The sequence below is a fragment of the Lepisma saccharinum genome, chromosome 1, assembly GCF_977018435.1.
Source record: "Lepisma saccharinum chromosome 1, izLepSacc3.1, whole genome shotgun sequence".
NCBI classification, from domain to species: Eukaryota; Metazoa; Arthropoda; class Insecta; order Zygentoma; family Lepismatidae; genus Lepisma; species Lepisma saccharinum.
In genome coordinates, this window is record NC_139229.1 from 130,203,376 (window position 1) to 130,225,411 (window position 22,036).

The 22,036-nt window shown below is 38.1% G+C and overlaps 1 protein-coding gene across 1 annotated transcript in view; it reads left to right on the forward strand.

Annotated features, from left to right (window-relative positions):
• LOC145985638 (fatty acid synthase-like) overlaps positions 1 to 22,036 on the forward strand; it is a 277,489-nt gene that overhangs the window by 215,061 nt on the left and 40,392 nt on the right. The window contains exons 26-27 of the mRNA XM_083119710.1: positions 7,541 to 7,686; positions 8,185 to 8,432. Coding sequence (XP_082975836.1) covers positions 7,541 to 7,686; positions 8,185 to 8,432 — 394 coding nt within the window. The remainder of the gene's footprint in view (positions 1 to 7,540; positions 7,687 to 8,184; positions 8,433 to 22,036) is intronic.

The window sequence follows — 22,036 nt, forward strand, 5'->3', positions numbered from 1 at the left end:
TGCACTGCTGCTATTGTACCTTCAAGATGGGTTATGGAACTTTGAATTTTTCCAAAATCTTCATATGTTTCAAGTTGCAGCTTGATGTTTGCAACACTCCGAGTTATTGCATTCAAAGCATCAGAAGATGGCAAGTTGTTCATAAAATTTTCAAGTGTCTCAATTTTTTCTTTAACCTCGGCTATGGCATTGTTCAGAGGATCCAGATTAGGTATCTGGAGTGACTGAATCTGTTCCTTTAGAGTGGAAATCACTAGATCAAAATCTTCTTGTGATTTTATGCTTTTGACAATTGTTTGGAGCTGTGTCTGGACATTATTTATCTGCTCTTCCAATTGTTGTTTCAATTGCTCGGAGTTGGTGGCCTGGGTCTTAAATTTGGCTTGAAGAGCTGCTACAGCCTCTTCCAAACTTTGAAAATTATCCAATGTGGCCAGATCAGTATATTTCTGAAGCAACAATTTGAGTTCTGAGTCAATTTTAAGAAGAGGGTCCATGCATTGTGATTGTAAATTTGTAATTTCTAATTGAAGACTGGCATTGAGTGTGGTTTGTAAAGCTTGTAAATCACTTCTTAATTTCTTGACTCTGACATCAAGCATCAGAATCTCATCACTGTGATCTTCATGTCTTGTATGGCCAAATATATCATTAGGCATTTTTGTTTAGTAGTTATTTATTATAGAATATCTGATTCTTAATTCTATAAAAAAGGGTATAAGCTTGGCATAGGATCCCGGGACCTCAATATATAAGCAGTCACCAGCAGAAACAGTATATACAGTGCCAGAAATCATGTTTGAGTGCTTAATTCTATAAATATTTCTCCCTATTGAAATCTTGACATCACCCTCAGGGGTTGTAATAAATTGCAATTGCCCACCTACAGGTAATTGGTAATAATTTAAATTATTGTTAAATATGTACAATATTTTACCTGTTTCATCATTATTATCTGTAAATATGCTGTTCAGATGAATAATTAACAAGCCACTCAGTTTAGACAGCATATCAGGAGAGGGTTGTGGTGTTGGCAGCTCCATAATAGCCTGTTTTTTGAACCCAAATAAGTTCATAGGCATGTTTGTTTATTCCAAATCATGCTCTGGAATTGGGCATTGTTTTCCATTTTTCAAATCACAATGCCCCCAAGGTAAAGTATGTATGCCACATGATAAAATGCATCTCTTATCATCATGTGGGTCCAGAGCCACTTTTGTTACAATATTTGAAGTCAGCAAGTGATTCTCACTCTGAATTCTATTTTCTGATGTTCTGATTGAACTCTGTGATTTGATGCAATTTTTATAATCTTCAAATTGGAGATCTTTTTCAACAGTAACTCTGCCAATACCCTTGGCCTTTTTGGCAACAGCACCACTACATGTTTCAAAACTGTACATCTTGGCACTTAACCCAGCAAATTCCACAATAACATCACCAAGTGTCTCATCTTTTAACTTGCCAGGCACCTTTTTGTTGTGGTGGTGTTGAATCTTTGTATGTTCACTGGTATCAAAGTATTGAAACAATTCAGGCTGTGACATATCTTGATAAACATCTTCTGTTTGAATATCAAGAATAAAACTATCCGTGTCCATGTACAATAATTTTACACGATCACCATAAAAAGGTTTCAGCACATCATAATACAATATTAACATATGTAATTTAGACAATTCCAATATCACAGCCCCTACATAAATAGGTTTATCAAACTTGATCTTTGTTTTCATCATGTTGAAAAGTGCCATGTGCTCATCATAAATTCTTCTGTAATTGAAGTTGGGCTTTGCAACCAATTTTTTGCTCAGGCTGGGGTCAATAATTATTTTAACATTGTTATGTTTCCTGACATTTTCAATTGTTTTGCCATACACTGAATTCACCATCAATTTAAACAAGGCCTTATCAAATTGGCTCTTTGCAGATGTTCGAAGCTCCGTGTTTGTATCAATGTATGGTTTCAACCATCTTGAGTGCCTGAACCTTAAGACTTTGCCAACTTTGGTAACTTGGACACCATGTTTCATCAGGAACTGGAGGTTTTTGTAATATGTGACATAGCCTTGTTTCGGCTCCAGAGTCATCATGAGCTTCTTCTGTTTAGAGCCAGGTGAGCACTGAACCTCGGAAATTGGGGGCAGATCAGAAAATTTATTGTGCAAATGATCTGGAATTGTCAGATCAACCTCTAAGAAGAGGCCATAGTCACTGTCATCAAAATTCTTAAGATCCTCAATATTGTAATTTTCAACCCATTCAAGCTCTGCATATGGCAGTTTTTGCATCATGGCATAACCATACAGGCTGTTTGCATCTACATACTCTATATAATTTGATGGCCGTGTTGGATCATAATCAGGCATATATTTATTATTTGCTCTGGCATATCTCTGGGAACATTGCACCATCCCTCCTCTTATACCTTTCTCCATAAACAGATACGTATCTTGATCGTCGATTAGATCCAATTGCATTTTAGTTTTGAAAAACATTGCAGACCATGCTAGGCCCGGGGCACTGAAAAAATACACTGGGTCCAGTCCATAATTTTGCATGGAAGATTTTCTGAATGCCTGCAATATATCAGCTAAGAGGGTGACATCAAGTTTTAAATATGCCATGTGATAATCACCAAATGTCTTGCATTTTAAATTGTTCCACATCAACTGAGCATGGTGATAATCTTCATCAGTGATTCCAAATCCTCTGATTCTGCTGTAAAATGCTTGTTGTGGTGGCAGGGAACACTCATCAAATTTAGAAAAATCTGTGACATAGTCATATGGATATACACCCTTCCGCCTAATTAATTTCAGGTCCTGATTTGGAAACAATGCACGTGTGATTTTTAAGTCATCATCAGATAATTGAGAGGCCAGTGTAGCCAGGCTAGCAGATAAAAATCTGTAAGAATCAAGAAATCTTATGTAAATAGGAACACCATTAACTTTAATTATCTTGCTAATAGCAATATATTTTTCATCATTTTCAGCTAAAATATTTAAATTCTGCTTCTCAAACCCCTCGTACCTGATCAGATGATGGAAATCATAATTGGATGCTCCATGGCAAAATATGGGGACAAATCTTGGTCTCTTGATCTGAATATTGCAGCTATTACACAGGGCCATTAAGAATTTACCATCTGTATGAGAATGGTGTTTCACCTTGATATTTGTATCTGAAAATTCGCAATCACATACCGGGCATTTTTCTGCATTGTTGAAATCTTCAATCTGTTCCTCTGTTAAAGGCAACATAGGCTTTGATTTTAATAAGATGTTAGATGCTATGTCACGGCACTCATTTTCTATTCCATGTGCAAATATTTTGATGGCATTTGGTCCCTTGTATGAATATTCTTTAATAACAACACCATCCCGTATAACCATATAACAAAAGCTGGAAGGTTCATGTAGCTGGTACGGTGTAATTGATGATTCTTCTGGATCTGGGCTACAGAATGCAAGAGATTTGAGGTTCGATTCAAAATCACAGACAATATATGCTGGGTGTTCCAACAAGGCTTCAGACTTTTTGAATTTGCAATTTTCACTTGGATTGGGCATCACCATATGAACAGGCTTATGATTCCCACAGTATTTCAGATGCTCAATTAACTTGTTTTTAGCAATTTCTGCATTCTCTTCCCGAACCCCATTTACCATTTTTTGACCATAAAATACAGTTAAACATCTTCTGCACAACTTGAATATTGTATGAGCTTTGTCTAATTGTGTTCTCACCAAAGCTTCAAGACTGTGTATCAGAGTGTAATGATGTGTGCCATCTCCTTCAATTAAGAGCAGATCAATCGGAATAGCAGATTCATCATCAATTGTACTGATTCTGAGAGGTGCTATCGGACAATTGCCAGTGGAACAAATAAATACATTAATAGATAATTGTTTGCCATTGATGTGCCTGGCCCTTTTTTCAAATTTATCAATATTCTGAACAGATAGTGGATATTCTAAACCCTCTATTACATCATCAAAAATATGTTCATGTTGTTTATAATAAGTTATTCTCTCAGGATGGCTTGAAACTGGATACAAAGCAGCTAATATACACCACAAAAAGCATTTCTGGTCGGCATTTTTTATATTAACCACGGCTTGTTTGTTTTTAATATTAGCAGGTAATAGTAGATAAGTGGAACCTTGTAATGGGTTGAATTCAGAAATATTAACATATAACTTGTGTGATGAACCGCATAGGCTCCATCCGGACTCTTTTGCTGCAAATTCAGAGTGTTTAATATTCAATTGATCTATCAGCCTGCTTATTATTTTGTCTGAATTTGTATTTGAATATACAGGTACAGTTTCTGTTAAGTGGGGATGTGTAAATTTTGTGCCATTTGGCTTCTTATATTGTACAAACAATTTGAGGGAGAGCTTATAAGAGCCATTTTGTGCATTTAGAATTGCCTGCAGATCAGAATTTATACTGTTCAAGAAATTCTCAATGCCACATCTTGGCTCTGATACAAACCGGTGATCCCTTAATTGGCCGTTAAAACTGCTACGGATGGGTTCATAGCGTGGCTGCTTTGCTGCTCTGGCATTAAGAGGTGCTTCGTGCCTTCTTTTCAGACCAGATGTGGATGGTTGTGCAGAGCAAGTATCTTTATGTGTATATGTGAAGTATTGCATGCTGTATTTTCTATTGCATTTGGGGCAAATTTTTGTGGGAGTTCTGCTTTTGTCTGGATTACAAATTTTTTGATGCTTGGCCCAATTGGGGCTGGATATATTTTTATTGCATTGATTACAATGTTTTTGATTTGGCATTTTTGTTGTTGTTTATTATATACAATTTCCTGGTTTCAATTCAAAATTCTATGCTGGATAAAAATATCAGTTGGGCTTCAGCACTGTACTTTGTATGTGTGTATGTATGTATGTGTGTATACACTTAATATTTCTGGCTTTGGTATTTATATACAATTTCTTGGGGTTCAAATCAAAACTCTATACTGGATCAGTTGGGTTCAGCACTGTGCTTTGCATGTGTGTGTATGTGTGTATGTGTATTAATATTTTTGGTTTTGGTATTTATATACAATTTCTTGGGGTTCAAATCAAAACTCTATACTGGATCAGTTGGGTTCAGCACTGTGCTTTGTATGTGTATGTATATATGACCTTACTTGGATTATTCCGCCAAATTATATGCTTCAAGTCTCCTATACTTTGGTGGAGCCTATTCAAATTCTGCCCCCTACTTGTGGATTCCACTGCCAATCCAGCAATGGTGAAGAATCTGCACTGTGCCCTGGCTTTTATAGTTTTACAGAGCCAATAGAAACACTGTGGGGGTGCATTCAGAAACATGAGCTATTCTCTAACATTTTTGCTGAAGTACTTTCTTCTGAGCGCACCTCCCGTTTTTCTGCTGAGCGTACATGCAATTCCCTACCGCAGCGCCTCCCCGGTGAGGCGAGCGGTGAGGTCTGGAACTAAATTGACCGCTCCAAATATTGATCGACACGCCGGTGCTGGGCTCGAAATGAACTGCTCGCACCGCGCCGGGGATCTGAGAAACTGCCCCGAATATTGATCCGTGTAGAGGAGCTGCGCCATGGCCAACTCCTCTGCGCGAAAAATGCAAAATATCCCAGTTTCGATTCAATCCATTTATCTGGATTGAAGAAACCGACAATTCACATATCCCCATATCATTGTATGCTTGCCTATTAGCCTCTTTTGCTGTTGTGCTCAATTAATTTTCACTAATTGGCAATTTTCTTGAAGAGGCCTAATAGAACAAGATACGGCGGTATGAGAAATATGTGAATTAAAGATATTTTAGCAATATACGACGTCTTAAGAAAGGCATATTCAGCTCCAAAGTACTTTGTCTAACACTTACTACCAATCCCTATTACTGGCAAAGAGAGTATAAAATGATGTAGTATTGAAAAAAATTGACTTGTTCCCAAGTCTTCACCGAGTTCAGACACTTGCACATAGATGGCCCCTGTTGTTGTTGCTTATCAAATCTCTAAAATTGAACCTGGTATCCAAGAACTTAAACCAGAAATAAATATGTGTGTGTGTGTGTGTATGTGTGTGTGTGTGTGTGTGTGTGTGTGTGTGTGTGTGGGTGTGTAGGTGTGTAGCCTAGTTTTAAGTATGGCCACAAGAGGGGCATATTTTTAACAAATTTATGGACAACAATCTCACAGAAGTGTTTTTTGTAAGTATAGCCTCATCAATCTGAGGGGGTCATACTTTCTCATGGAATCCATGAGGGCTTTTTTACAAAAATCTTGGATTATAGGGGGTTTCCACACTTGAGCAAAAAGCTCATATGGCCATGTTGAGCCTGTTTTAAGTATAGCAAATCTGCTTGAGGGGGGGTTCATACTTTCCGGTCCTGGTTGTACAGTCAATACTACTACTATCCCGATATGGGCGTCGGTATTCTTTGTGAGTGTCCGTCCCTCCATCCTTACCTTCGCGATGGATATTAGGGAAAAGTAGCAGAAAAGCGATGAAAAATAAAACCAAATCGACGAGGAGTTAATTTTTCGAGGAAGATACGGTCGCATTGGATCCGGTTGCGACCGAAATTTGCAACGTCGTCTTCCAACGAGTTTCACTTGCAGACGTTATGACGTTGAGGTCATCATATTGCATGAGGAAAGTCGTCAATGTACTGGTAGAGTTTGATGTTCACAATGTATCTGGAATGGCCGGCGAATTGTTACTCATGGAAAACCCTTTACTGAAAATAAAGGCGAACGGAGTTGGTTATTCGGATTTTGGAAGATTTATATTATTTGTGCGTATTTAAAATAACGAAAAATTGTAGTACGCGGTGCACTGCAGAACTGAAATGCTAGGGCCTGATATATATATATGGATTTTAGATCAATTTTGCCTGAAGAATCGAATAGGACAGATTTATGGCGCGTAAAAGCAATCTGCATGTTTATATTTTACGTCTCTTTTCTGTCACTTTGTCTAATCGCGACGAATAGTATGAGTGATGATCAGATGAAATTGATAAAAGCACACATACACAGAACACACATGTCCACGCTATAACACGAACCTGGGAATTTCGATGGCGCGATGAAGAATTGACATTCTCGTCCAGCGAACTGGAACGGAAAAGACGGGGATTCAAGAGCACCAATAATATCATGATTACATATTACCTACATTGTGATGAATACTATGTAAATCGTAATGTAGAAATCATGTATACTTTTGCTAAAAAGTGGTTCTCGGGCATTCCCTAGAATCTTACTTGCTGCAGACATTGTACTGGTTACACAGATCATTTTGAAAAATATTTTCTTAATATTTTATTGATCAATTAAAAACATTTGTCTGATACTCGACAAACAAACAAGAATCCTTTGGTATAATAAATGTGTTCTTCGATTTCAGTCTCATTACAGTTTCATAGAGAAGAGTTTTGTTTGGCAGTAAGAAATTATCTAACAGAAATTCCTTAATAACTGTGGTATACGAAATCCATCACTTACAAATATAAATATATTTCTCTTTCCTTGTAGATTTATGGCTTCCGGAAAACATATAGGAAAAGTGCTTCTGCGAATGAGGGATGAGGAACGGCCCAAAATTTGGTCACCACTTCTCATAAGAGTTGAAGCAGTGCCAAAATTCTTCTGCAATCCAAACCACACACACGTCATCATCGGTAAGTTTGAACATACAAAAATTATTCAATGGTTTTTAACTCTTTGTTCACAATTATTGCAAAATGTTGCTGTTCCATTAAGTGTTCCTTGAGTCACAGTGGCGAAGTATGGTCATTGAGCAAGGAGGGTAAACCGAACCAGATCTCAAGTCCGTAGTGTGACGCAAATCTTTTAAATATTTTCTATGAATGATTCGCTTTTCTTACAATTTATTATAATTCATTTATGAACAATTCCTCTGTCAACTAATCTGTCTAAATAAATTAACAAAACTTTCTACAATCAATTGGGATTACTGTATGTATGCTATGCATGTCTACGTTTTTTCTTGGTAAACCCAACCAACTTTCTAGTACAAATTCCAAACTTCTATGTTGAAATTTCTGCTTAGGTAACAGGTATTTGGTAGATTTCTATTACTTGCATAATCGATGAAAATATAGTATAGTTAACTAATTTCTGGTCACTATATTTCCTATTTTTGTACAACCTTGTAGGTGGCCTTGGAGGTTTCGGCTTAGAGCTGGCTGACTGGCTTGTGGTAAGAGGAGCCAAGAATGTAGTTTTGACTTCCAGAACAGGGGTTAGACATGGCTATCAAGAGCTGTCCATACGACGCATGCGCGAGGCAGGAGTAAACGTAGGAATCTTAACACATGATGTCACGGCACTGGACGATGCTACCAAGTTGCTAACAGAAAGCAATAGATTTGGTCCTGTAGGATCCATATTTAACTTGGCTGTGGTAAGTGCTTCATTTTCACTACATAGTCACTAGAAATGAAACTGCTTTCAGACATAATACTACTGCACGAATACCCAAGAACGATCTCGTCACCGACGGTCGCAGATTTGAGTCTTAGTGTGTTCGTGAATCATCCTTTCTGAATTGTGAGTGTTCTTCATAAGTGAATAGCACTTATCCTCGTCATTGTGATTAGCATAGAGAGGCAGAAAAGTTACGTAAATATAAAAATGCAATACCTCGTAAAAGCAACATGTAATTTTACTTAGTATTATAACCGCTAAATTCTAAAAAAATTTATAGTATGAGATTACTGAAATAAACAATTTAATACTTTCGCTACATTATATTTAATTTTTTCGAACACTGAACCCAGTCTTTCTTCAATTACTCCAATACTGAGTATGATATTACTATATTTAATAATAATAATAATAATAATTCCATTATTTAGCGGGCGGGGTACAGCCGTAGGCTGCTCTGGCACCTAACCCTTGGCATGAGCTACATAAGAAAATATAAGTATATATAATATAATATGATAATATGAGTAAGTAGTGTAAGTTGAGCGTTTCAAAGTCGTACTTAGTAGGTATTGTTTTTTTTTATCAATTGAATATCACTTTTTGACATATTTTGACAATTTTTTGTCGATGTTTTAGCGTTTGACGATTTTTCAGTGCAATTTTCACCGCATCTTATTTTTTTCCCACTCGTACTTGGTAGGTATGCATTTGTAGCCTCTTTTTTATCAATTGAAAATCAGTTTTTGACATATTTTGACAAATTTTTGTCGATGTTTTAGCGTTTAGCGATGTTTTTGTAAAATTTCCTATTTTTCTTTTTTTTCCCACTCGTACTTGGTACGAATGCCACGATCTTACGTGATATAACTTAACCTATTTATTTTTTTTTCGTGCTAAACTACACGAGAGCCTCTACGTGCTTTGACCTACTTTAGAGTAGAACCATAAAGACAGAGCTGCAACCGAAAATGAGGCTCGAAGTGAGGCTCGGTGAGGCTCGACTTAATAGTTTGCTCTTGTAAGACATAAGCCTTATTTTCTCGCAGTGTTGCCAACATTTTACTCGAAATAAAATCACCAAGGTTTTTTTCTTGGTCTAACCTATGTTATTGAACTGCGTCGTCACGTCCAAACCTGCATCACTTCCGAACACTATTGGTTTTATTCATATTTTTTCTTACGTATAGGTGTATATGATGAATCCCCAAACAGATTTTTCCTAAGTCTTACTGTTTCCAAGATAACCCCACTTCCGGTTGCCATTTTGGATTTCTGAACATAGGTTCTATTCATACTTTTTCTCACGTATAGGTGTACCTGATGAATCTGCAAACAGATTTTTCCTAAGTCTTACAGTTTCCAAGATAACCCCACTTCCGGTCGCCATTTTGGATTTCCGAACATAGGTTCTATTCATATTTTACTTACATATAGGCGTACGTGACGAATCCGCAAACAGATTTTTTCTAAGTCTTACCGTTTCAAAGATAACCCCACTTCCGGTCGCCATTTTGGATTTCCAAGCATAGGTTCTATTCATATTTTACTTACATATAGGCGTACATGACGAATTCGCAAACAGATTTTTCCTAAGTCTCACCGTTTCTAAGATAACTAGTAGTGCAGGTTGGGGAGTTCAACGCCCGAAAATGGGGCTCGGTGGAGCTTGCCAAACCTCAAAAACTCACTTTCTCTCCACGTTCTGCGCCTCATTTATTGCGCTGACGATGTTTCACAGCGTAGAAAACAGCACCAAAACATCAAAAACTCACTTTGATTATTTGGAGCTCACCAAAACCTCAAAAACTTATTTTTATTAATTGAGGTTCACCAAACCTCAAAAACTCTCATTTTCTCTCTATGTTCAGTGCCTCATTTATTGCGCTGACACAACGTGATGAGTAAATAATGCAGTCTCTTATTCTTGAAGGATGAATGCACCTTATCGTAATTTTCCAAGCCCCGGTCAAATGTTTGTATATCGTGACCTTTGTAAACCTCTCTCTCGGGAACGATGTGCCACACACACGCGCGTGCACGCCTATATTGTGACGCAAACAAACAAACAAATAATATTTTTTTTAAGATTCCTGCCCCCTAACCCCACTTCCGGTCGCCATTTTGGATTTCCGAGCATAGGTTCTATTCATATTTTACTTACATATAGGCGTACGTGATGAATCAGCAAACAGATTTGTCCTAAGTCTTACCGTTTCCAAGATAACCCCACTTCCGGTCGCTATTTTGGATTTCCGAACATAGGTTCTATTCATATTTTTTCTCACGTATAGGTGTACGTGATGAATCCGCAAACAGATTCTTCCTAAGTTTTACTGTTTCCAAGATAACCCCACTTCCGGTCGCTATTTTGGATTTCCGACCATAGGTTCTATTCATATTTTACTTACATATAGGCGTACGTGATGAATCCGCAAACAGATTTTTCCTAAGTCTTACTGTTTCCAAGATAATCCCACTTCCGGTCGCCATTTTGGATTTCCGAACATAGGTTCTATTCACATTTTACTCACGTATAGGCGTACGTGATGAATCCGCAAACAGATTTTTCCTAAGTCATGAATTGGAGGGTTCTATGGCAACTTATATTAATTCTCGTAAGAGAACAGAAAACATACACAAAAAAAAAACAACAATACTGTGGTCACTACAACAAATAGTCTTCTTCAACCCCTATCCAACAAAACAAAAAAAAATCATCATCCTAACTAGAACCATGTAACTAACATTGTGATGACTCATATTGAGTACCTCTTAATTGTATTACTTATAAGGGTATACTATTGCACAACGTTTTTGCAACAAGTTATTACGTAACATTGTGATGACTCATATCTAATGCCCTTCGTTGTATTAACTATAAGGGAGTAAACTATTACACAACATGTTGCAACAAGTTATGACGTAATGTGATGAGTCATATCTAACGTGGCGTCTTCTGATTGGTTAATTATTACAGGTGTTTTCAATACGGTCCGCGCTTTTATTATATAAGACGGCATACACTGCAGATCAGTCAGTCTCGTGAGAGCAGCCGAAGAGTACGGACGTCCTGTTGCAGTGCTCCTTGTTTTTGTAAAAAAATAGGTATTTAACTTTCTTTGAAGCTACATACCATCTATTATTTCAAGTTCAAAGGTGTTTCACGTGGTTTTTCATAGTAATTTCGACCAGATTGAATTTTGACGTGATCGTGCATTTTCTATTTCACCTCAAGAAATTCTATATAAATAACATACCTGAAAATTGTATCGCTATATACTAGACTTTTTGATTTCTGTGATTTTCGAAAAAGCAATGGCATCCACCACCAGTTTGAATCGTAAAAATGATAAAACTGAATGTGTTACTTGTGGGAAGCTAATCTCAAGGAACAATTTATCGGTACACAGGGCAAGATGTAGCGAAACAGGTTCGAGAATTAATCGTTCGTCACCTTCTAAGTCTTGTGCTCGATGCGGAAAGATGATCAGCATTACAAATTTAAGTAAACATCTCAAAATTTGCAAACCATCGACCGAACGAGGAACAGTGAAAAGAAAAATCGATGATCCAGGAACCGAAGCTTCCACTTCCAAGCAAATTAAATTATCGAATGAACGCAAACCAATTAGATCTGCATTCAACGACCAACTCCAGGATTTTTCAATTAAGTCAGAACCAGGCCGTGACATCCTTAGTTTCTTGGATGAAACGAAAACATCTGTACTAAATATTTTGAAAGATAAACTTGAAAACAACTCTATAAAAGTATACGTTGTTCTGTTTTCCGAATACGAGAAAGTTGATGGCACAACGAGTATTTTTTATCATCGTACAAAAAATCAGACTCTTTATTTTGCTGACGTCGAAAATTTGGACAACTTCTATTATAAAGTTTCCAACGAGCTGCTTAAGAAACATGACGATTTCGAGGCTAAAGGGTCGGGATGGTCTCTGTGTGGAAGTCCTCACACGTTAACTGTTTACGTGAACCAATTCTCGCCTCTTCGTGCATCCAGCTACGTTCCTCTTCCACCGAACATTCAACTCAAGAGGGCTGTGTTAAATATACAGAACAGCGATAACAAGTGTTTTCTCTGGTGTGTGTTGGCTGCACTGCATCCTGTTCATTGCAAAAATAATCCAGAACGGATTTATTATTACAAGCAATACGAGTCCGAATTTGAAAGTGTAATGTCTGATATTGAATACCCGGTGATATTGTCGGATATAACAAAGTTCGAAAATCGTGCAGGAAAACGCATCGCTATTAATGTATATTCCTTTACGTCAGATAAATATCTTGTGCACCCCGTCAGGATAAGCGATATCGACGATGACGATGCTCGTGTGATTAATCTTCTTCTAATTTCAAACGAGGATGTTCATCACTACACGCTAATTCGTTCACTATCACGTTTGGTCAAAAGTCAAACAACCAAGTATGAACATTGCATCGAAGTTTGCCCGAGATGCCTAACCACGTTCGACGATCGAAAACAACTCGATTATCAAAATTACACCGGACGTCAAATTGCTATCGAGAAACTTGCCGAACATAAAATTTATTGCGGTGACAACAGACCGGCTAGAATGTTGATGCCCGAAACGAACGAAGTCGAAGAATTCAAAATGCACAAGGCATTGTTGGAACATCCCGCAATCATCGTCGCAGATTTTGAGGCGTTCCTCAAACCACTCTCCTACTGCGAACCGGATCCTGAAATTTCCTCCACAACGCCGTACCAGCTTCATCAACCTAATAGTTTCGGCTATGTTGTTGTGCGACGTGATAAAATAAATGAAGCATATATATACCGCGGGCCAAATGTAATCGAACACTTCCTGGAAAAAATGGTGGAGGAGGTTGAGGTAATTGGTAGCGTACTGCTTACATCAAAACCGATGGCACCTTTAACTGAAAATGAACTTCAAAATTACAATTCCACTGAGGTGTGTCCGGTATGTGATCAAAGTTTCACTGATGAGAACAAAAAAATATTCCACCACGATCATTTCAGCGGAAACTACATAGGTGGAATTTGCAACACGTGCAATCTTAAAATCCAGAAACCTAAATTCATCCCCATATTCTTTCACAACGGAAGCGGATATGATTTTCACCACCTGGTGAGACATCTTGGCTACGATCCGAGACGTATAGGTGTCTTGGCCGAGAATGAAGAACGCTACATTAGTCTCAGCAAGCAAGTGTCGATTCCGGGAACGAAAAATACAATCGAGATGCGCTTCCTGGATTCGTATAGATTTCTCTCTGCAAGTCTGGATGCTTTAGCGAACAAACTCACCGACGATCAATTCAAAATAACTAGAGCTAGTTTTCCCAACGTAGACATAGAACTTGTTAGACGTAAAGGGGTTTATCCTTACGAATACGTTAGTGATGGTTCTAAATTTAACGACGACGCTCTCCCACTTCCAAGAGAATTTTACAGCAGACTCAGAGAGAAAGGAATCACGGACGAAGAATACCAACACGCGCAACTCATGTGGGAGAAATTAGAATGTAGGACACTCGGAGACTACCACGACGCATACTTAAAATTAGACGTGACGATACTTGCGGATGTTTTTCAAGCGTTCAGGAAAACGGCAACGAATATTTATAAATTAGATCCAGCGTATTTCTACAGCCTACCGGGATTAGCGTGGTCGGCAATGTTATTCCAGACAAAGGTCAAGCTGGAACTGATATCGGACGTTGACATGTTGCTATTTATCGAAAGAGGGATACGAGGTGGAATGGTGCAATGCGTACAGAGACATGCAAAAGCTAATAACGTACACATGAAAGAAGATTACGATTCAAATCGAGCATCGAATTACATCTTCTACGCCGACGTTAATAATCTCTACGGACATGCCATGGTTCAGAAACTTCCTTACGGGGGATTCGAATGGTTAGATCCCACTTCGATAGACATTATTCATTTCGACGATAGCGAGTGTGGTTTCTTCGCAGAGGTAGATCTCCAATTCTCCGACCACCTGCACGACACGTTTTCGGATTTGCCTCCGACTCCCGAAATCAAATGTCCACCCGACTCGGTTCAAGACAAGCTTTTGTTAACATTGGACCCTAAACAGAGATACGTCGTCCACTACAAGAATCTCCGGTTTTTGATTGGGAAGGGTGTTCAGATAGTAAATGTTAGAAGAATACTAAAGTTTAAACATTCCACGTGGTTAAGACCTTACATAGAAACTAACACACAACATAGAACAGCTGCCACTTCCGATTTAGACAAGGACTTCTTTAAATTAATGAACAATGCGGTGTACGGAAAGACCATGGAGAATGTTAGAAAGCACGTAGACGTGAAATTAATTTCCGATAAGAATAAATGTCGGAAGTGGATAGCCGATCCTAGATTCAAGTCGAGAAAAATTTACAACGAGAATTTGGCACTTTTCAATCTAGATATAAAATTGATGAAATTCAGAAAACCAATTTACGTTGGCGCAACGGTTCTCGACTTGTCGAAACTTTACATGTTCGAATTTCATTACGACGTGATGAAACTCTTCTACAATGATAAAATATCACTTTTGTACACGGACACCGACAGCTTCATTTACAGCATACAAACACCTAACCTATACGAAGACATAAAAAATCCTTCCATGCTTGAGTATTTCGATACTTCTGCGTACCCTCAACCCAACAGATTTGGAATTCCATCCCTCAACAAAAAAGTCCTAGGTAAACTGAAAGATGAATGTAACGGTGATATTATTGTTGAGTTCGCGGGTTTGCGTTCGAAGATGTATGCCATGAGAACAGAGAGTAGCGTCACGAAGAAAGCAAAAGGTGTGGGCAAGAATACGGTGGAGAACAAACTCACCTTCCACGATTACATCGATTGCCTTTACTCACAATCGACGATACTAAGTATAGAACAAAGAATCCAAAGTGTAGACCACGTGATTACAACAAACGAAGTTAGGAAAGTAGCATTAGATCCGCACGACGATAAAAGATGTATTTTGTCTTGTGGAATCCACACGTTGCCTTGGGGACACTATCGTTTAGAAAATAGTAAAAATTGTAGGCAATGCAAATGAAAAAAAATAAACTTAAATAACTATAACTAAAATAAAAAAAAACTTTGACTGTCTCAAATTATCACATACACAATAAAGAACTAGCAAGGACAATGAATCTCTTTGGTTTCCGAAAGCAAACAATGGAGACTGTACACCGCAAGGCAGATCATGAATTTCTACCTTCCATGTTATCTAAACTCAACGGCCTGTTGATCAATCAATTTTCAAAACGCTGCTCTTCTTGCTGGAACAGGGACGATTTCGGATTCGCGACGATCGACGTGACGAGGAAACCCAACGACGGAAAATACAGAAACAAAATCAACGACTTTCAAAACGTTGCAACGTTGTGAGAAACGTTTCTCACAACGTTGCAACGTTTTGAAAGTCGTTGATTTTGTTTCTGTATTTTCCGTCGTTGGGTTTCCTCGTCACGTCGATCGTCGCGAATCCGAAATCGTCCCTGTTCCAGCAAGAAGAGCAGCGTTTTGAAAATTGATTGATCAACAGGCCGTTGAGTTTAGATAACATGGAAGGTAGAAATTCATGATCTGCCTTGCGGTGTACAGTCTCCATTGTTTGCTTTCGGAAACCAAAGAGATTCATTGTCCTTGCTAGTTCTTTATTGTGTATGTGATAATTTGAGACAGTCAAAGTTTTTTTTTATTTTAGTTATAGTTATTTAAGTTTATTTTTTTTTCATTTGCATTGCCTACACAGGGTGGCTACAAACACGCAGAAATGAAATTCCCTGACTTTTCCAGGTTTTCCAGGACAAAATTTATATTTTTCCCTGACAATTACAAACTAAACAAAATCGATGTTTTTGCAAATGGAAATAATAAACTCATACAGATCCACGTATGGTTTTGTTAAGTACCAATATTATCTTCTATGAAATTGACTTAATTTCTCTATTCTCTATGATTTGAATTCAAACTGCAAAATGGTGAATTTGGAAAATTATTACAATTCACAAGCTACGGAAGGATTACGGAATTTTGTCATACGCAGTAAGTTTAAAATAAAATACTTGATTATTTTTAAAAATACGACTAAATTAGATAAGAGTGAAGAGAGATTGATTAAGAAATACAACGGTATTATATGTTGATATTTTCACTGAGGTTTGAAACCCTCTGCTTGCAACAACCATGAGTGCGGACTCATTTTTCAATGCATAAAGCTTCTCTTTTCTCTGTAAATCAAACAACTTAACTCTTGCATATAAGTGAAACAATTGAATCGAACAAAATAAAGTGTCATATTTCCTTACATTATCAATGGGATTTCTGCTTCAGTACAGTATATCCAAGTGAAGTACTGTGAAACTGACAACATGCAGTTATACCATTAATGCTGACGAAAAGGGTATGTAGGTATTAGAAATTTAACGCAAGGAATTTATAGAATTGCATTGTATAGGTACCTGACTTAGCTAACCACAAATTAAAACAGGAAAACACTAATAATAAAACCTTCTGAAAGTTCATATACGAGGGGCATCCTGAAAAAAGCTCCAATGGTGCCTATACACAGCAATAGTGGTCGGAGAGCGACACACACACAAATGCAGACAGGAAGAAGTGGCATGTAGCTGTAATCTGGTACAGTTGCAATGCAGCCCTTTTAGGACAGTTCTAGGTTAAAGATTGCAGCTCTCACACAATCTCCCACCGACTGCGATGTAGCCTACATTGCATGCTCAGAATTTGGCACAGAGCCACCAGCAATCGTGTGAGGTGTGCAGACCGGACGTCGTGAGTGATAGTATGGTCAGACGATGGTGCAGACAATTCACGGATGGCCAATCGAATGTGCACAACCCCATACAGCTGAGTACACACGGGCCCTTTGCATCACTTCAGGTGAGAGATCTTGGACCACTCCCTGAACAGCCCTGGCCTTGAATGTGCCGACTTTCATCTCTTTGTTTAACTGAAGAGGTTTCTGGCAGGGCAAGGATTTGACAGCTACACTGCGGTAGAGATAGTTCCAGTCTTTGCTGTCAGACACATATACCATGGACATACAAAATTTAGTGCCATGCTACGACAAATGCCAGAACAACGGTGGTGATTATGCCGAAAATTAGGTTAGGACTCACTGTTACTAATGCAATAAATTACAACTGATATTCTTGTTTTATTTATACCTAATCAGCACTCTCTTTGATATTTTTTTTTCAAATTGGTGTATTTTCTTATTTTTTAAATTTTTTTATTATACTGTGTTATTTTCCCCAAAATTCACATTTTCATTTTAGCGCATTTTCTGGCAAATATCTGAAATTATTCCTTCATGGTGTTTTAAAACTACTGTTTCAAATTGTAAGTCACGTGGCTTACGCCTCTTCGTGAGAGTTTGATATCTTGAAAGTTATTTTGGGAAAGTTATTTTCCATACCCCTTTTTTAATTTTAAGGTAAGAATTTTAGATAATGGAATTTTCCCCGTATATACTGAAGGGTGCATAATGACCATAAGTGGCGACGCACCCAAAAAATTAAAATCAATCAATCTCACGTGACAGATGCCGATATATTATAGCACCAAAAATTGGCATTATATTTTTTTGACTTGTTAGTGTTACGTTTCCCAAAATTCGCGTTTTTGTTTTAGAACATTTATCTGCCAGATATACCAAAACTTAATACTCCATTGTGCTTTTAAACTATTATTTTAAATTGTAGGTCACATGATCTACGTATTTTCGTGATAGTTTGATATGTTGGAACAGATTTTTGAGGAAGTAAAAGTAAAGTGCTCCCCTGCACTTTTCTATGAAGGTGTATAGTAGGGGTGTGGAGTTAGGGTTACACAATTTCTTGATCACGGCCGAAGGTGGGGGTGATGTGATCGGCACCACGCTCGTGGCTACCTTATCCCTCAAAGTCTTTCTCAAGGTACCAGCTTCATATGATGCTGGGTGGGCACCGGAGCAGTTTGAATAGGTGGAAAACATCCCGGTTATCCCCTGCAGGGGATTGACCCCGGGTCTCTCGCATAGTAGTCAGACACCATAAAGACTGAGCTCCATTATTACTTGCTCGACAAATGCCGATGGTGCACACTTAGCTTGGTAATTCAAAACATATCTCGTGCGACAAATACAAAGATGTGGCTCCCGAGTGACGGTAGATACGCACTCGATCTCCTGTTAGAACCCTGCCACTTTGCTCTGTGATGCAAATGGTTTTGATAGACGTTGAAAAAATCGTGCGAAATACATGATTTAATGTGACTGTCGGAATTATTCCATGTACGTATAACTCTATAGTTCACTCTTGAGTAAAATGTTGGAAAACTTGCATGTTCTATGTATACAAACATGGCCTATAAAAGACAAGAATGGATTTCATGTAATTTTTCGATGTTTTAGGACATTTCTTTTTAAAAAATCGCTAAAAACGCCAACAATTCGCATTTTATGCCAAATTCGCATTATTTCGATATTTCGAAAGGGCGAAAAATGCGTCCAGACATCACTGCACATTTAAACATAACTTCGCACCAATTACTATTTTTCACGGTTTTGGCGTTTGCGAAAAATCAATGTCCCTACTAATTGGAAATTACTTTCTGGCCACCCCTCATATAAATCAGTAGATTGAAAGTGAAAATTTAGCAGGGCTGGCAGAGAAAAGTCAATTCTTGAAAAAAGTTATTTGCTCTTATGACTGAATGATTCGAGTAAATATGATATTAAAATATTGACGTATTTATTATTAGTTTTATTTCATAATATTGGACATTAACCTTATCAGTGAGAGACTAGTCACCATCTCTCACGAGTTTAAAGAGACAGGACAGAGAGTGGCGTTAATTTCATTGTAATACTAGTGTTGCAGTAAATTTGAGGTTGGGAGCATGCACTTGCCAATTTTTATAACGTTCATCAATACAGATTTATGTTTCACTTTTTCGGGATAATATTCAATATATATCCCATTTGGTGGGATTCTTCTTGATATCTAAGAATAGTGCAATGCCATTGTAAACGTATGGTAACTAGTGCAAAACCAGTAATACGTCAGGATGATAAAAGAAAACCTTTGTAAGCACTGCTACATTAAATAAGGTGAAGTGAGCCAGAAGAGTAATAAAATTCCTGCAGCATATTTGCAGTCTAAAGCTCTTCTTGTTTATGCATGCGATTTTTGTTGGATGTTGCAGTCCATGCAATTTCTGTCGCATGTTGTAGTGAGATACTTTGTCGGGTGGCGATATTCGACAAAAATCGTTATGTATCAATGGGACCTATTTGTTTCCATGTTCCTTCGGTTTCTCCAACAAAATGACTTACTAGGACGTCCGACAACTATCGGAGGGCACCACCCGCTCCCATCCTCTTCATCTGTTGACAGTTCTGTCCCTTACTACTTCCATACGGACAAGAAAAAATGATAATTCAATGCATTTTCCACGTAATATTTAGAGGCTTAACCTTTACTCCCCCCGATGATACCATATGGCATCATCAGAGTAAGGTCGTACTCGCCCGATGATACCATATGGTATCATGGTGCTGATTACGAAATGAATGTGCTTTTTGGAGCTTCATACTCTTATGTTTGGGTGGAAACTCTGACACAGGTCTGGAGCAAGCCTGGGAAATTCATATTCATGACCAACCTTCCCCCCTCCCCCCACCTCCGAACAGAGTTTCACATTTTGGCTCATTATTCAACTTTTATGGCACCCAGGAACATGAAATGTGTTTCAATCTCTTTGGAAACATCCATTCTTTGAAGAGAATACTAAGGTTTGTGACTTCTCCACAAAATAGCGGGAGAAGAGGGGACAAACTCCAGATTTTTATGTTTTTTCTCATTGAAATTCGGTGGTCACACCCCCAAATCCCCCTTCCCCGGTTTGCCGTTCTAAATTGTACACGGTTGCATGCTCTGATGTTCTATCTGAAAAACAAAAGTTATCCGAAGTAGATTGCTCCCATAGTGCCAGGGTTATAACAATTTTTCTCAAAAAATGCAAATTATACCTATTTTTCGTAAAAAAAAAATTTAAAAATATCACTTTTTGGCTTATTATTCAACTTGTATTGCACCCAAGAACATGAAACATGTTACGTTCTCTTCAGAAATGTCCATTCTTTGAAAAGAATACTAAAGTTCGCGCCTTCTTCCCAAATAGCGGGAGAAGAAGGGGCAAACTCCAGATTTTTATGGTCTTTTCATTGAAATTCGGGGATCGCGCCCCCCAAACCCCCTTCCTCGGTCCGGCGTTCTGAATTGTACACGGTTGCATGCTCCGATGTTTTAGCTGAAAAACAAAACTTATCCGAAGTAGATTGCTCCCATAGTGCCAGAGTTATAACAATTTTCTGAGCAATATGCAAATTACCTATTTTTCGTAAAAAACAGAGTTTCACATTTTGCCTTATTATTCACCTTGTATGGCACCCAAACACATGAAACATGTTTCATTCTCTTTGGAAACGTCCATTCCTTGAAGAGAATACTAAGGTTTGCGCATTCCTCCCAAAATAGCGGGAGAAGAGGGGCAAACTCCAGATTTTTATGTTTTTTTTTTTCATTGAAATTCGGGGGTCGCCCCCAAGCCCCTCTTCCTCGGTCCGGCGTTCTGAATTATACACGGTTGCATGCTCTGATGTTCTATCTGACAAACAAAACTTATCCGAAGTAGATTGTTCCTAACAATTTTCCTCCAAAAATGCAAATTACCTATTTTTCATAAAAAAAATATATATCACATTTTGGCTTATTATTCAACTTGTATGGCACCCAAGAACATGAAACATGTTTCATTCTCTTGAGAAATGTTCATTCTTAGAAAAGAATACTAAAGTTCGCGCATTCTCTCCAAAATAGCGGGAGAAGAGGGGACAAACTCCAGATTTCTTTGTTTTTTCCATTGAAATTCGGGGCACGTGCCCTCCCCCCAAGCCCCCCTTCCTCGGTCCGGTGTTCTGAATTGTACACGGTTAAATGCGCTGATGTTTTAGCTGAAAAACAAAAGTTATCCGAAGTAGATTGATCCCATAGTGCCTGAGTTATAACAATTTTCCTCCACAGTGTGTTCGAATTTAAAATTCCCGCCGAGAAAAATTTATCTCTCCCTCTCTCTCTCTCTCTCTCTCTCTCTCCTCCTGCTGCCATCACTGTTTTCTGACGCCGTGGTTGTGTTGCGCATAAAAGGGGTCTAAAAGTTGAGGCCGAAACTTACGAACGAGATTTCCTGTTCCCGTGCAGTTCCATAACGGTATCTTTAAATAAATAAATAATATAAAAAAAAGTCAATGAAAACGAAATTCCCTGACATTTCCCTGACTTTTTTTGACACCTCAAATTCCCTGACTTTTCCCGGTTTTCCAGGTTTTCCAGGTCTGTCGCCACCCTGCTACAATTTTTACTATTTTCTAAACGATAGTGTCCCCAAGGCAACGTGTGGATTCCACAAGACAAAATACATCTTTTATCGTCGTGCGGATCTAATGCTACTTTCCTAACTTCGTTTGTTGTAATCACGT